We start from the raw sequence: 16,151 nt of genomic DNA, 5'->3' as shown, positions 1-16,151 counted from the left end.
GGACAGTTCCCAGAAAACAAAAACTTCTTTTCCCTGGCACTCAAAATTTTGTGATAATGATGCTGAAATGGTGAACATTTTTCTATTTTCAGAGGCTCAACATCACAAGGCGAAAAGCACTAACACTCAATTTTAAGATAATCGGTTGGTATTATTAACCTGATTCTCAACTTTAAAAAAACCAGTTTGGTGATGAACTTAATTAGAATTGTGCCAGATTAGACCCACAGTTTGATATATACCATAAAGCACCCTGTTAAAAATAGAAAAGATCAGAGAGCACTTACTTTGCCTGTCTGCTTTATAAGTCATCGGAACATACTAGATAAGGGTATCTACTCTCCTTCTTTGTCAACGGGCCAGGGTTTGTGGTCCTACCATCAGTGGAAGTAGGAAATATTACAAGTTGTACGTGTTTTGACTTGACTTAAATTTTTTTTTCCAATAGAAACTATGTTCCAACTTCCTGTCAACAATCTTGGCAGTTTAAGAAAAGCCCGGAAAACTGTGAAAAAAATACTTAGTGACATTGGGTTGGAATACTGTAAAGAACACATAGAAGTAAGTAGCATGCCATTTTTTAAATTTTAACATGACTCAGCTTCTGATCCATTACTTTGTGTCAGCAGCCGGGATTGGTTAATTCTTAGTCGTGATTCTGAATTGTAACTGCAGCATTAGCTTCACCCGAGCCTTCTCAGTTGACTTAACTCGCTCCCTTCTCCCTAAAATGGGCTTTTTCATCTTTGCATCATGAAGCAAAAGCAGTTCTACTGGTGAGGGTGTAATATGTCAGACATTTTAGGTGCTTTAAAATTGTCTCTAATTTCACATTCTTAGGACAGCCCCTGGGGGGGACGTAGGAATTCTTATCTCCAGTTTATAATGAAGAACCAGTAAAGATTTAGGTCCACCTCCCAGCTAAGCGTATGGTCGGGTCTGTCTGCAGGCTCCAGAGCCTGTTCTCGTTCTGATATGCCTGAGTGTTCTGGTTGACCTTCTGATTGGTGAGGCACGGTGGTTTGGGTGCTTGTTATCTCTTTCCTTAGGACGAGCATTTGTTGGCCCTTCTGACCCATCATACACTATTATCTTCCCCCTTGTATAACAGTTTGGACTTTTGCAAACTGTTTTTCTGACCTTTTTTCTGAGCTTTGTAGCAGCCCTGTGGGATAGCCAGTGTACTGGTCTCCTCCTTTTCCAGATCTCATTACTCTAGGTCTTGCGGTTTAGTTGGTCAGAGCCTCTGATTGAAATATTTAAAGCTGTTTTCCCCACTAGCCTTTAAGTTCCATCTGGCCAGGAACCGTAACTACCTTGTCCCTCCGTGTATAACCAGCACCTAGCACAGTGCTGGGTACATAATAGGCATTCGGGAACTGTTTGGATGGAATTGAAAGTTAAAAAGTAATTTCCTTCATGCAACAGATTTTCTTTTCCTGACTCCCATGAATAATACTTGGGGGGGGGGGTATTTTCATGAAGACTGAAGCTTCTCAAAAGTGGGCTTCTCTAGTTACATTATCCCCAGTGTGGAAGTTCACTGCCTCTCCATCCCCTCAAATTCAGGCAGATCTGCCCGATAAAACAGTCCATCTCATTCCACTTTGCATTCAGTGGAATAATCTGCACAAGACTAAATAATTCCAATGTTAAGGTGCCTTTTCTATCCTGCATTTGATGTGTTCCTGCCATTATTACACCGATTACATACTGTGGAATTTATATGTGCTTTATTTTCCCACACTGAACTGTGAACCTTTTAGGAGTCAAGGGGAATTTTCTCCTGAGACTTTGTATCTTCCTGGCCTGGGGGGAAACGGGCCATTAAATTTTTACGTAAGAGTATAAATTTAACGTAGTACTGCTTGCTTTTCTTCGGATAGCTTTCTTCCTTTTGTGGGTTTAGAAATCCTGAGTTTTCTTCCCCATCCATTTCCACCCTTTGTCCCCCTCAGAAACAGAATATCACATCCATGGTGCTGTAAGCAAACATTGCTAGCTTACACTCCATTCTGATGCTACAACTGAGGAGTTAACAATACTCTCATGAAAGGAGCTTTGGTATTACTACGTGGCTGAAGTTTTTACTTTATTAGAACTTCCAGTGGTTTCCTTGGAAACCTAGCTGACCATTTGGGGAATGTTCGATTGTTAGGAAATGTTGAATACAACTTCCGTATGCCTTTATTTCCTGAGCCTTATCATTCCTAGTTTAGTTCTTGGTGGGATTGGTTTTTCTGTGTGTCTTCCCAGTTCTAGCTAACAGATGGGATTTATAAGTAAGGTTGGGCTAGAGTTGATATCACTATGTTTTTGTAAACTTCTTTCACTGTTTTTCTAGGATTTTAAACAGTTTGAACCTAATGACTTTTATTTGAAAAACACTACATGGGAGGATGTAGGACTGTGGGACCCTTCACTTACAAAAAATCAGGTAAGTAGCATAGGGGACTTCCCCAAATGGCACCCTCCTTGCTGTACTCCCTTTTCAGCTCTAGGCCTCTCATAGTGATGCATTGTTTTGTGGGCAGTAACCTTGTGTGGAAAATGTCAAAGTTGATTATTTCAATTTTCCTAAGTGTCAGCGAGAACTAGGAAGAATCTTTTTTGTCATTGGACTAAAACTTTAAAGTGTAATAATGGGAAATTTTATTACTTAAATGTTCTAAGGTGTACTGTAGTATATCAGCAGTACTTTTGCTCTTCTATTTCTGTTTCCGAAATGTACCCTCCAATATTCTGTTCATCTAGGCCATCTGTCATTTTTTTGTGTCTGTCGCAGTTCATGTTATTTCTGGAGAAGGTGGTTTTTTCTGTGTTGGTATCATCCAACCTCTGGGGTTGCTAAGCCAGCACACGGGGAAGGGGATGGGTGGCTTTTTAGTAGTGATAGAAAGGTGTCACTTAAATTTTTCAAATTGGAATTAAGAACACTCTTAGGTAGTCCAAGGCACCAGTGATGCCAGCAAGTATCAGGAGGTAAAGATGTAACAGAGAAGGTGGTATAGGTAGTGGTTTCTGTTCCACAGGGAGAAGTGATGGTAACTGCAGACTTTATCATTACCTATTTCAGTAGTGACTGTAGTTCTGTAATTATTTTTTTTAAGATTTTATTTATTTATTTGACCGACAGAGATCACAGGTAGGCAGAGAGGCAGGCCAGGTGGGGGGGAGAAGCAGGCTCTCCGCTGAGCAGAGAGCCCGATGTGGGGCCCCATCCCAGGACCCTGAGCTCATGACCTGAGCCGAAGGCAGAGGCTTAACCCACTGAGCCACCCAGGCCCCCCTAGTTCTATCATTACTGATCTCTTATACTTGGGCAAAGATTTTAAATTGTGGAAGTACTTTTACTGCCTCAGAAATTTGAGAGTATAGTTACCTGTTTTTTTCTTATCCATACCCCAGGAAAAAAATGTATGTACCCCAAAATCTGCAAATGTAAAAGCCTTCCAGTGGGACATGTCACTTAATTCGGTTTAACAAATCCCAGAGCTTCACATTCTAACACTGAATAGGGGATGGAGCTTTAAGGAGAAGCAGAGTATTTTATTTTGTGTCAAACCAGTATCTGAAACAAAGTAGGCTTCTAGGGAGAAAAGATAATCTCTTGCCCTGCTTGTGTTTCACTGGTCTTCAAAGGACAAACTGCACAAATGCTAATGAGCATAATTCTGGAAGTTGCTCTTTGATACCAGTATATTCTGCAGTACTTCATTGGACTTTTAACATCATGCACTCCTCATAGTCTATGGGAATTTTTTTTTTTTAAGATTTTACGTATTTGTCAGAGAGAGAGGGAAAGCACACAAGCAGGCAGAGAGGCAGGCAGAGGCGGAGAGAGAGGCAGGCTCCCTGCCGAGCAAGGAGCCCGATGTGGGACTCGATCCCAGGACCCTGGGATCATGACCTGAGCCGGAGGCAGCGGCTTAACCCACTGAGCCACCCAGGTGTCCCTCTATGGGAAATTTTTATTTAACTTTTTAATTTGAATCAAAGCGGCTAGCACTTCATTAGTTCTTTTGAAGCTGCTCTTGCTTGAGAAGAGAGACCATGGCTTGTAGAAGAAAGCCAGCCCTTCAAATCAGTAGCATTTTGATCAGTGATGAAATCTAAATACTACACTGCACTTCAATCAGAGGGAAGAAATGTTTTGAGATTTTTGAAGATTTTCCATGATGGGAGGGGTGAAAGGTGTATCTTTATTTCCTACTGCCTAATGGCGCTGTAGCACTCTGGGCCCTGACTTTCACCGAATAGTAAATCTGGAACCTTTTGCAAGAGTGAGAGTGATTTCACAGTGATTATTTTTTCATTTCTAACTGTAAAATGTTTATCTTTGAAGCCATTTGTCTTTGGCTTCTCTAAAACCAATTAGCAAATATGACTTTGGTCTTTTCTAAGCATTGAGGGGAAGCTTGGAATTGAGGGGTGTTTTTAATACTCTGGGACCCAAATAAAATTATTTGGTTTAAAACCGTTTTCTCATTTGGATTTGTATTTAACAATTTAATTTTACAAAAGGAAAAAAAATTATGTCGATGCATTTGAGTTTCAGGTCTAAAAATAGCATTATATCTCTATTTTAAAAATAGAGAACATCTGGGCGAGAAAATCTAGAACCTGTTACTATCTTTTCTGAAGTGGCATTCTGATTCCAGGTTTTGTCTTTTCTTTAGGACTACCGGACAAAACCTTTTTGCTGCAGTGCTTGTCCATTTTCTTCAAAATTCTTCTCTGCCTACAAAAGTCATTTCCGGAATGTCCATAGTGAAGACTTTGAAAATAGGATTCTCCTTAATTGCCCTTATTGTACCTTCAATGCAGACAAAAAGACTTTGGAAACACATATTAAAATATTTCATGCTCCAAACGCCAGCGCACCAAGTAGCAGCCTCAGCACTTTCAAAGATAAAAGCAAAAATGACGGCCTTAAACCTAAGCAGGCTGACAGTGTAGAACAAGCGGTTTATTACTGTAAGAAGTGCACTTACCGAGATCCTCTGTATGAAATCGTTAGGAAGCACATTTACAGGGAACATTTTCAGCACGTGGCGGCGCCTTACATAGCAAAGGCAGGTGAGAAGTCACTCAACGGTGCAGTCCCTTTAGGTTCAAATGCCCGGGAAGAGAGTAGTATTCACTGCAAGAGATGCCTTTTCATGCCAAAGTCCTACGAAGCTTTGGTACAACACGTCATCGAAGACCATGAACGCATAGGCTATCAGGTCACTGCCATGATTGGGCACACAAATGTGGTGGTTCCCCGATCTAAACCCTTGATGCTAATTGCTCCCAAACCTCAAGAGAAGAAGGGCATGGGACTCCAATCAAGAATTGGTTCCCTTGCTTCTGGAAATGTCCGGTCTTTGCCATCACAGCAGATGGTAAATCGACTCTCAATACCAAAGCCTAACTTAAATTCTACAGGAGTCAACATGATGTCCAATGTTCACCTACAGCAGAATAACTACGGAGTCAAATCTGTAGGCCAGGGCTATGGCGTTGGTCAGTCAATGAGACTAGGTCTAGGTGGCAACGCACCAGTCTCCATCCCTCAGCAGTCTCAGTCTGTGAAGCAGCTACTTCCAAGTGGAAATGGAAGATCTTACGGGCTTGGGTCAGAGCAGAGGTCCCAGGCACCAGCAAGATACTCCCTGCAGTCTGCTAATGCCTCTTCTCTCTCATCAGGCCAGTTAAAGTCTCCCTCCCTCTCCCAGTCACAGGCATCCAGAGTATTAGGTCAGTCCAGTTCCAAACCTACTGCAGCTGCCACGGGCCCTCCCCCAGCCAATACTTCCTCAACTCAAAAGTGGAAAATATGTACAATCTGTAATGAGCTTTTTCCTGAAAATGTTTATAGTGTGCACTTCGAAAAAGAACATAAAGCTGAGAAAGTCCCAGCAGTAGCCAACTACATTATGAAAATACACAATTTTACTAGCAAATGTCTCTACTGTAATCGCTATTTGCCCACAGATACCCTGCTCAACCACATGTTAATTCATGGTCTGTCTTGCCCATATTGCCGTTCAACTTTCAATGACGTGGAAAAGATGGCAGCACACATGCGGATGGTTCACATCGATGAAGAGATGGGACCTAAAACAGATTCTACTTTGAGCTTTGATTTGACATTGCAGCAGGGTAGTCACACTAATATCCATCTCCTTGTAACCACATACAACCTGAGGGATGCCCCAGCTGAATCTGTTGCTTACCATGCCCAGAATAACCCTCCGGTCCCTCCAAAGCCACAGCCAAAAGTTCAGGAGAAGGCAGATATCCCTGTTAAAAGTTCACCTCAAGCTGCAGTACCCTATAAAAAAGATGTTGGGAAAACCCTTTGCCCGCTTTGCTTTTCAATCCTAAAAGGACCCATATCTGATGCACTTGCCCATCACCTACGAGAGAGGCACCAAGTTATTCAGACGGTTCATCCCGTGGAAAAAAAGCTCACCTACAAATGCATCCATTGCCTTGGTGTGTACACCAGCAACATGACCGCCTCGACTATCACTTTGCATCTAGTTCACTGCAGGGGTGTTGGAAAGACCCAGAATGGCCAGGATAAGACAAATGCACCCTCTCGGCTTAATCAGTCACCGGGCCTGGCACCTGTCAAGCGCACTTACGAGCAAGTGGAATTTCCCTTGCTGAAAAAGCGAAAGTTAGACGATGATAGTGATTCGCCCAGCTTCTTTGAAGAGAAGCCTGAGGAGCCTGTTGTTTTAGCTTTAGACCCCAAGGGTCATGAAGATGATTCCTATGAAGCCAGGAAAAGCTTCCTAACGAAGTATTTCAATAAACAGCCCTATCCCACCAGGAGAGAAATTGAGAAGCTGGCTGCCAGTTTGTGGTTGTGGAAGAGTGACATTGCTTCCCATTTTAGTAACAAGAGGAAGAAGTGTGTCCGAGACTGTGAAAAGTACAAGCCTGGTGTGTTACTGGGCTTCAACATGAAAGAACTAAACAAAGTGAAGCACGAGATGGATTTTGATGCTGAGTGGCTGTTTGAGAATCATGACGAGAAGGATTCCCGAGTCAATGCTAGTAAAACTGCTGACAAAAAGCTCAGCCTTGGGAAGGAAGAGGACAGCTCCTCAGACAGTTTTGAAAATTTGGAGGAAGAATCCAATGGAAGTGGTAGCCCTTTTGACCCTGTGTTTGAAGTCGAGCCTAAAATCCCCAACGATACCTCGGAGGAGCACATACCGAAGGTCATTTCTGAGGATGCTTTAGAACCTGAGGAGAAGCTAGACCAAAAAGAGGAGGATGGTTCAAAATACGAAACTATTCATTTGACTGAGGAACCGGCCAAGCTGCTGCGCGATGCCTCTGACAGTGACGTTGACCACGATGACGCTGTTGAGTGGAAGGACGGTGCTTCTCCGTCCGAGAGTGGCCCCGGTTCCCAACAGGTGTCGGACTTGGAGGACAACACAAGTGAAATGAAAGCGGGAACCTGGTCTGATGAGTCTTCCCAGAGTGAGGACACAAGAAGCAGTAAGCCAGCTGCCAAAAAAAAGGCTGCCGTGCAAGGCGACAGAGAGCAGTTGAAGTGGAAGAATAGTTCCTATGGAAAAGTTGAAGGGTTTTGGTCCAAGGACCAGTCACAGTGGAAGAACGCATCTGAAAATGACGAGCGCTTATCTAACCCACAGATTGAGTGGCAGAATAGCACAATTGACAGTGAGGACGGGGAGCAGTTTGACAACATGACTGACGGGGTCGCCGAGCCGATGCACGGCGGCCTGACCGGAGTGAAACTGAGCAGCCAGCAGGCCTGAGTGCCAGGCTCTCCGGCACCGGGGACCGGCTGCCGCCTGGGGCTCTACTCTGCTCTCCTTCCGGTAGGACTGCAAAGCTGTATTCTGACTGGTACCGCCTTTTGAGTGCTGGGTCACCGGGCTGTGGGGATACGAGGCCACTGCTAATCCCGGTGGTTCCTTCCATGTCTATGACACACGACTGGCTGATCTGGCTTCAGAACTTGCTGTGACAGACACAGTAAATAAATGTGAAAAACCAATAAGCTGGTGGCTCACGAACGCACATGAGGAAAAGCAGAGGTTTATTTTATCTGCCTTCTCAACATTTCTTTCCCTCTGTAAAATGTTTGGTTGGATGATCTTGGGAAGCATTACCCTGATTGACACGGTAGTGTAGGGCCAACATTCAAGCTACCAGTCCAATGTGTATAGCAGACTTTGGGGAAAATCAATTTTTTTTCATGTATTCATTCTGAATAGTTGAAATGTATATTTGTACAGTCTTTTAGACCTATTCAAGTGATGCCTATGATATTGTTATTGTGTACCCATCTAGATTTGTTTCTTTTTTTAGTGTTGCCCTTGCTGTGTAATAAACGCTCTATCTAGTTTACCTAGCAAAAGCCTGAAACCGCGCTAGTATGGACTTTTGGACAGACTTAGTTTTTGCACATAACCTTGTACAATCTCGCAACAGGGGCCAGCCACATAAGATATATATCTGGACTCTCTTGTATTATAGAATTTTTCTCGTTCTGAATATCCTTGACATTACAGCTGACAGAAACAAAAACTGGCATTTCAGATCTGTTTTCTGAAATCTTTTAAGCTAAAAATCACATGCGGGAATTGACTTTGCAGCTACTGGTTTTGACACCTTCTAGACCTGTATGAGAGTGTGTTGTGCTGAAGCAGCAAACCACTGAGTGCTGCGTTTTGGATATTTAGTTTTATCTTTAGTTAAACAGCACCCTGGTGTATTCATTTATACCATCTAATATATGACACACTGTTGTAGTATGTATAATTTTGTGATCTTTATTTCCCTTTGTATTCATTTTAAGCATCTAAATAAATTGCTGTATTGTGCTTAATGTAAATATTTGCTTTATTACAAATTACAATCCTGTGTGTCCATTATGTCCTGTGCCAGCCGACGCCGTGGCCACTGAGGAAACTGAACAGAAGACCGAGATGTGCCACTGGCGTTAAGAATGCTTTCTCTCAAGGCACCTGTTAAAACTTCTTTTGGTTTCCTTTTGTCTTTCCCCTTTTTAACTGCAAAAATAAACATCCTTGAGTTTTTCAGTTCCCTTTTGTCAAGGAGCAGAGCCTGCTTATGTATGTAAATGTCTCGATAAAAGGATGTTAACAAACCGGCATTAATTTGCAAGCAGCGCATTTATTAAGGCCCTGGTGGTTCTTTCTTCCAAAAGGAAGCAAATGTTAGTTTTCACCTGACAGTGGGAGCAATTGCACTAAACAGGCAACTACTCTCTGCTTCTGTTGTCATTCTCTAGACCATCTTGCTACTAAAAAGGCTTTGGAGATCACACACCTGAAGGGCTGTTAAGATCGAAGGAGCTAGTATATTTACTACATCGTTCCCAAGAGCAGCTTGGACTGAAGAGTGGAAGAGTATGAGGAGGCAGCATTAGGCGACCGTTCTCAGTGATTACAATGATGGAAAGCTCCAAGCCTTACAGAGGGCAGAAGCCGAGCAAGCACCTCTCGGGGACTTTGGTCTAAACAGGTCTTAAGTGGCTAGCTTCCATAATTTTTAAGATCCTCCCAAAAAACAGCTGCAACAAAAGCATTAACAAGACCAAAGTAAGTTGACCAACCTCCTAGAATGGTGCCGTCCTGCTTCTCAAAAACTACGGGAGCAAGCACAAGAACAGACCAGGACCTTTAGGGCACTTGGGGCTGGCCTGGAGTTGTCTGTTCTGTAAGGAGGATAAATTCTATAGACACCCACTTGATGGCAATCAGGACAGAACGTCCCCAAACTAAGATGCCACCGATGATCACGTCAGAAGAACTGGCACTGAGAAATACTTTTCTCTTACTTAAGAATAGTAAATAGCAGCTGTACTGAAGCCCTCTCGCCCTTGGGGTGAAATAAGGCTGCCTAATAAATTACTAGGTGGGAAGGATGGAACCCCGGGCTCAGGAGGCCTACATGGAGTTGTAAGGAGACTCGCATAGAATAGCGGAGGGGGGTGTATGTTCCTGTTTGAGCACAGACAGATGAGTGTGCTGCCTCGCTAAGGTGGCCGAAACGGGCATTGTTGGCATTTAGAGAAGAATTCGTCCACTTAAGAACTGGAAACAAAGATCCCCAACCAGCCATGTTGCAGAAGCCCTAAAAGTGTCTCAATAAAAACCATTTAAAAGAATGTCGTTGCTACTGTTTGCTTTTAGAATAATCTGGAAATCAAAGCTGTGGCAACCTGCCACCTTCTAATTAGAGAATGTCTATAAACTGTAGACTGAACAAGTCTGTAAATGTTCTTCCCAGGAGACTTTCCTTTATGTCCTTCCGATTCTCCTGTGGCCCTGACTTCCAGAGTCTGACCAACGAGCAGCAGGATTTCTCTCGCTTTTCAGCACATTGAGACACTTTCTTCTCCCATCGTTGGTCTCCATCAAACAGCACTTTGTCCCTCTCTTAAGAGCTAAGCAGAAAAGGATTTGCCCCTTTGCCCTGTAGTTATGTATCCAACCCAAATGCCTGCCTGTTTGTAGAGACAGACGGGTTTCAGGAGCGAACAAGTGCCAGATCTGAAAACCTGTGATGGAGGTGGGGCGCCCCAACTGAAACACCACTGGAAGCCACTAAACTTGGCTTTTGTCAAGTAAGTACTGCTGTATACAGGGGTGGTTTCCCTACCTTGACCCCAGACTGCCAGCATCAAACCCTCGGGATGGAGGCCCCAAAATCCTCTCTCAGGGATTCTGTGCTACTAAAGCTTGAGAATCACTTAATTTGCGTAATGGAAAACACACTCTTTACTGATGGAATTAGGATGTATTAAGTACATGGGTTTCACAGAGCATTGGGTTAGCCTCTGCCCTTCCTTCGGCAGTGGTCTTTTCTACCCATCGTGATCCTCATTTCTAACCTACCCTATTGTGCACCTGGTCAGCACCAACTGCAAGCCTGTCACACCGAAATGTCCTGTCCCCCCCTCAGAAAACAAACTAGAAGAGGATGCTTGCACCTCTCAGAAACAGCATTCCAAAACACCAGTTACCAGTTGGCCACCGTGAGGTGCTCTAGAAAGACACAGATAAATTCTTGATGTGCATCTGGTTAGGAAATAAGGTATTTTCTATCAACTGCTAGTAGAAGGTCAGCTTGAAAACAGATCCAAATTTGAACCAGAGAAGGGTCACCGTTCTGGAATTCTTTACTACTTCCCATCAATGTACTCCACTTTAAACAACTGTAACATTCACTAGAACTTAAATCTAAGTGGAATTGCAAATTAGCCGGGAGTTGTGTTAAAAAAAAATTTGTATATAAGGCGAAAGTTGCATATCCTGGAAATTCTCCAGTCATGATTTCAAGTGCAAGTAAGAGAAGGACAGAGGAAGGAAGGTCCATAGTCATTTCCAGGGCAGATGACCTATGAATGGAATCAAGGGCAGAATCTTCACTATTTAAACGAGTTGTTGTAGCTGTGTGTTTTTCAGAATTCGAGGTTCTTGGATCTGTGATGGAGGCCAAGCGCCACCACCTGCCCAGCGCCATCAGGCCTCAGAGCTGTAGGGCCATTTAAAGCTCAGCCAGCTTTTGCATGAATCTTGCTGGAACTTTATTAAGGTTTTATTACTAAGTGAGGCAAAATGAATATCCCAATAAGCCAATTGTTCAATTTTGGAAACTGATAAGAGACTAGAAATAAAAGGTCTTTCCCAGTGTAGTAGTAAGAACTGTGCTGGCTGGGACTTGGACTAGAACATGGTACTTCATTGTACTGAGTGTATGTGAAGCGGCCAGACATGAGAGCCTGGGGATTAGTGGTCATGGCCCTACATGGCTTGCTGGTGGCTGCCTCTGCTGGCAAGGCTAGCTAAGTGGGGTTCCCTGAGAAGAGGGAACCAAGAGAGGCTCAAACACAGAGCCCTGTCCTTCAAGGACCCATCCTCCAGGCTAGGGGCATGACTACACCTTTCCTAGGAGCTCAGCACACACCACAAGTATTCAAGTACTTTCCGACATCCCTGAAGTGTTCCTGGGACTAGTAGGGTAAGTACTGAATTCCAAGATAATTTAAGTCCTCAAAACAGTCCTGCCCTAGTGCCCCCAAACCCCCCACCCCCAACCAAAAAAAAAAAAAAAAAAAGTCCTGTGAAGGGAATATCAGCTCCAGGTTTGAGAAATGAACTTGTCCTAAGATCCCAGCTGGCAGAGGAGAGATAGATGCTGACTCGGACCCAGGACATCTGAGTCCCCAGCCACCGGCACTCCAACTGCACCACGCAGCCTTAACGTGGGCTACAAACGAGCCTCTTAAAGCCTTTCCCCGCTTCGAATGCAGACACACAAGCCCCATCTCTAAACCAACACATCATGCTTTTCCCGGCGCAGCATCTCCCACACTGCTCACTCTCACTGCCGTCTTGGTCATCTAACAACTGCTTTATGTACTTCGTATGTCTCAAGGGCCCTTTTTAAAAAGGAAAACTCTTGGGGCACCTGGGTGGCTCAGTGGGTTAAGCCTCTGCCTTCGGCTCAGGTCATGATCTCGGGGTCCTGGGATCGAGTCCCGTGTTGGGTTCTCTGCTCAGCAGGGAACCTGCTTCCTCCTCTATCTCTCTCTCAGCCTGCCTCTCTGCCTACTTGTGATCTCTCTCTGTGAAATAAATAAATAAATAAAATCTTTAAAAAAAAAAAAAAAAAAAAAAGGAAAACTCTTTCTACAAGAAAGGACAAGCAGCAGAGTTTGCCATTAATGAAGACATCCGTAAAAATAAATACAACACGTTAGACAAAAACTTCGCCACCTGTTACTGCTTGCTGAGGGCTGTGAGCCTGAGTCTGGCTCTGCTTGTTAAAAAGGAACACTGGAGGGATTCAAGGCACACCAACACCAAAATGAGACTTCCTCCTTGGCCCAGGAAAGACTGAAAGAACTGGGGGAGCCGCGTGTCTTGGTGTGACTTACGTCTCCTAGTGCATCCCAAGGGGCCCCGAAGAGCCCAGGAGCAGCTCTGGCTCACAGTGCTTCCCAGGGAAGTCCTTGCCCATCAGTGATGACCTTACTCTCCTTACCCAGCTTCAGACACCTTTTTTATGAATGGGACTGTCACTGCAGGGAACAGGAGCTCCAACTCAGACTGTGCTGGATAAAGGGGACACACAGATAAAAACTATGCTCAGTGGTATGGGCAAGGGCTCAGGTCCCCTGCCCTTCCACCCACCCACATGATCACTCATCCTAGGCCGGTCCCCTGGTGTCCACACGGTGCTTCCCATTCACCTTCCTTCACTATTGAACAAGAGTCCTGACCTTGAGCCAAGCGGACCATTCCTGAGCTAGTCTCTGTGGCTGGAGGGCTTAGGTCAGAGCTAGCTCCATGAGTCCCTGGGAGCTCGAGGACCCTGACTGGCTTAGATCAGTCAGCACCCATCTCTGGAGCTGGGATGGAATCAGTTCAACACAAACCAGAAACCAACTCACACCCAATCCCGCGCCACATGCAGGAAGGTGGGAGGCGGACGCTGAGGCCCCTACGCCCTTCAAAGGAAAGCAAGCTCGTGGAGAATGTAAGACAGAGGAAGCCGTGTCTGCTGGAACGCAGGTAGCCAGTCGCTGTAAACCTCCTGTTCTGCCACCACGGCAGTGCTGGGCGCCCGCAGCTTGAAATGCCCAGGGGAGTTCTACCGAGCCCCTTCCCCGCCCCCGGCGGGGGGGGTGGTGGTCCCGTGGCCCAGCTGATTCCTCTGTGCGGCCAAGACTGGGAAGCCCTGTTTTAAAGACACTTAAAGACACGCACGTGAACGTGGCCTACAGCCTGAGCCCTCCCCTGAGTCACACCCTTTCTGCCGGCGCTTCCTATGTAAGACCATTTGTTCTGTTTCTCCCCATTCAACAAACACCAGCTGGACAGCCGAAGAACCCCCAACTCTACACTCAGAGAGGCGACCTATGTGCAGAAACCAATTGAAAACGTTTTTCAGTTTATCTCTACACCCAATGTGGGGTTCAAACAACCCTGAGATCAAGAGTCACATGCTCCACCAACTGAGCCAGCCGGGACCCCCCCACACACTTTTTAAGTTATCACCACACCCAATGTGGGTCTCGAACTCATGACCCTGAGATCAACAGATTCTCCACCGACTGAGCCAGACAGGTGCTCCTGAAGAAACCCATTTCCCATGTGCAAGCAAATGCCCCAGTGTCTCCTGGGGTCCCGGTGAGGGGCAATGAGGAGACCCTGGGCTCCCTGGGTTGGGGACCCTTTTGCCTCTGCCCCCCACCCAGCCCCGAGTCCTCAGCTCTTTCACTGATGAGCCGATGGAAGAAACGCACAAACCTCATTCTCGGGCGCGTCCAGCTCTGCTCCCTCTCCTCCGTCGGGGGCCCGGCTCCCCAGTAGAGTGGTGGGGACGAACCCCACGAGCAAGTCCTTCGGGGGGAGGAAGCCCCACCTGCCACTGTCAGATGTGGCACCGCGGGGCCGCCAGCGGCCTGTCCTGACTCCAGACCCGGGTCCGCTCAGTCCTCCCCTCCATGCCCTCCTCACACTCGGCCCGCGTGCGGCCAGCAGCGCCTGGGCCCTAAGTCCCCGCACAGAGGCCCACGCAGCCTCCACCCCACGGCCACACCGCGCCGCCCACAGGCCTCAACTGCGTCCAGCTGACCTTCCCTGGGAAGAACGTGGATGCTTCTGAGGCCACAGGGGGCCCGCAAGCCCACAGAGGAAAGTCTGTAAAGGGGCCGAGGCAGAACTGCTGTGAGTTCTTCCAAAGCCAAGGACGGTTGTGCTCTTGACCAAGAGACAAAGCGGGCCAAGCACACCCAGGAGGCTTCCCAGAGCCCCGTGGCCTTGGAGGGCCCCTCTGCAAACCTCCCCCGCCACCACGCCCCGCTACTATCCGAGCTTCTGCCTGAGCCTCTCTCTGTCACCACCAGGCAGCTAAGTCACATCGACACCCAACACGGGGCTTGAACTCACCACCCCGAGACCAGGACTTGCATGCTTTACCAACTGAGTCAGCCAGGTGCCGTCACCACGCAGCTCTTTAAGCAAATTCTTCAGCCCTTATTCAAGCTGTGGACCAACTAGAAACAATAAAGCTTTCTGCAGAAGGGGGGAAAAAAGATGAAGTGAGATTTTGCTCTAAGATGGGGAGGAAAACTCCTGCTGCGTCCAGCTTCCCAGGTCAACAAATCATCCCCAGAGAGCTGGTAATCCTATCAGTAGATGCCTTTTGGGGTGTCTGCCCAGCCTCTAACCCTGCTCTCTGGGAACTCCCCTTTACAACCCAAGGAGAACTTTCATCTCGCATGGATGTTCGACTTTGGCAGACGCTTTCTTCTGCATCTGTGGAAATGACTGTGTGGTTACTGACCTGTATGAACACCGCGGGTTACACTGATTGATCTTCAGATGTTAAACCGATTTTGCATTCCTGGGAGAGATCCCACGTGGTCGTGGGGTATAATCCATTTTCTATATTGCTGGGTCCAGTCCGCCAATATATTTTTTAAATTTATTTATTTGACAGACAGAGATCACAGAGAGAGAGAGAGAGAGAGAGGGGAGGAAGCAGGCTCCCCTCTGAGCAGAGAGCCTGATGTGGGGCTCGATCCTAGGACCCTGGGATCATGACCTGAGCCAAAGGCAGAGGCTTAACCCACTGAGCCACCCAGGGGCCCCTGCCAATATTTTGATGAGAACTTTTGCATCTGTATTCATGAGGGATATTGGTCTCTAGTTTTTTTAGGTCTTCATCTGACTCAGTTTCAGTCACTTCCAAAAGGAGGGCCATGGAACGCACACATTCTGCAGTAAGACCGCACCCCCTTGTCCCCAGGAAATTCGGAATCGAGATGCTTGCTGGTGGGCCAGTGGCTAGCTACACATAATGCTGTCACAATGGCAGCTGTCACTCCCCCCCCCCCCCCCCCCCCCCCCCCCCCCCCGGCTGCATTTCTTCACTTACTCCGTATCCTTGCAGTAAATTCTCCATGTCAAAGGGCCTCCGGTTCTAAGGCTCTCAAATGCAGATGCCCACAGGGGCCAGGCAGATCAAATAAATTAGTGGAACAGTCGGGATACCAGACAAACCTGGAACAGCATGGCCGTCTGAAGCAACTCGGCTTTGGTTCATCAGTTCTGACAACGATGTGAGCCTAGTAG

The 16,151-nt window shown here is 46.2% G+C and overlaps 1 protein-coding gene across 4 annotated transcripts in view; it reads left to right on the top strand.

Moving 5' to 3' along the window:
* ADNP (activity dependent neuroprotector homeobox) overlaps nucleotides 1-9,090 on the top strand; it is a 35,979-nt gene extending 26,889 nt beyond the window's left edge. For all 4 annotated transcript variants that reach the window (XM_047746708.1, XM_047746706.1, XM_047746707.1 and 1 more), the window contains 3 exons: nucleotides 449-561; nucleotides 2,345-2,437; nucleotides 4,680-9,090. In XM_047746708.1, coding sequence (XP_047602664.1) covers nucleotides 454-561; nucleotides 2,345-2,437; nucleotides 4,680-7,790 — 3,312 coding nt within the window. In that variant the 5' untranslated portion in view covers nucleotides 449-453 and the 3' untranslated portion in view covers nucleotides 7,791-9,090. The remainder of the gene's footprint in view (nucleotides 1-448; nucleotides 562-2,344; nucleotides 2,438-4,679) is intronic.
* The last annotated feature ends 7,061 nt before the right edge of the window (nucleotides 9,091-16,151 follow it).

This window comes from Lutra lutra, chromosome 9 (genome assembly GCF_902655055.1).
Source record: "Lutra lutra chromosome 9, mLutLut1.2, whole genome shotgun sequence".
Classification (NCBI taxonomy): Eukaryota; Metazoa; Chordata; class Mammalia; order Carnivora; family Mustelidae; genus Lutra; species Lutra lutra.
Note: the sequence above shows the minus strand (reverse complement) of the source record. Positions and strands in the feature narration are given on the sequence as shown.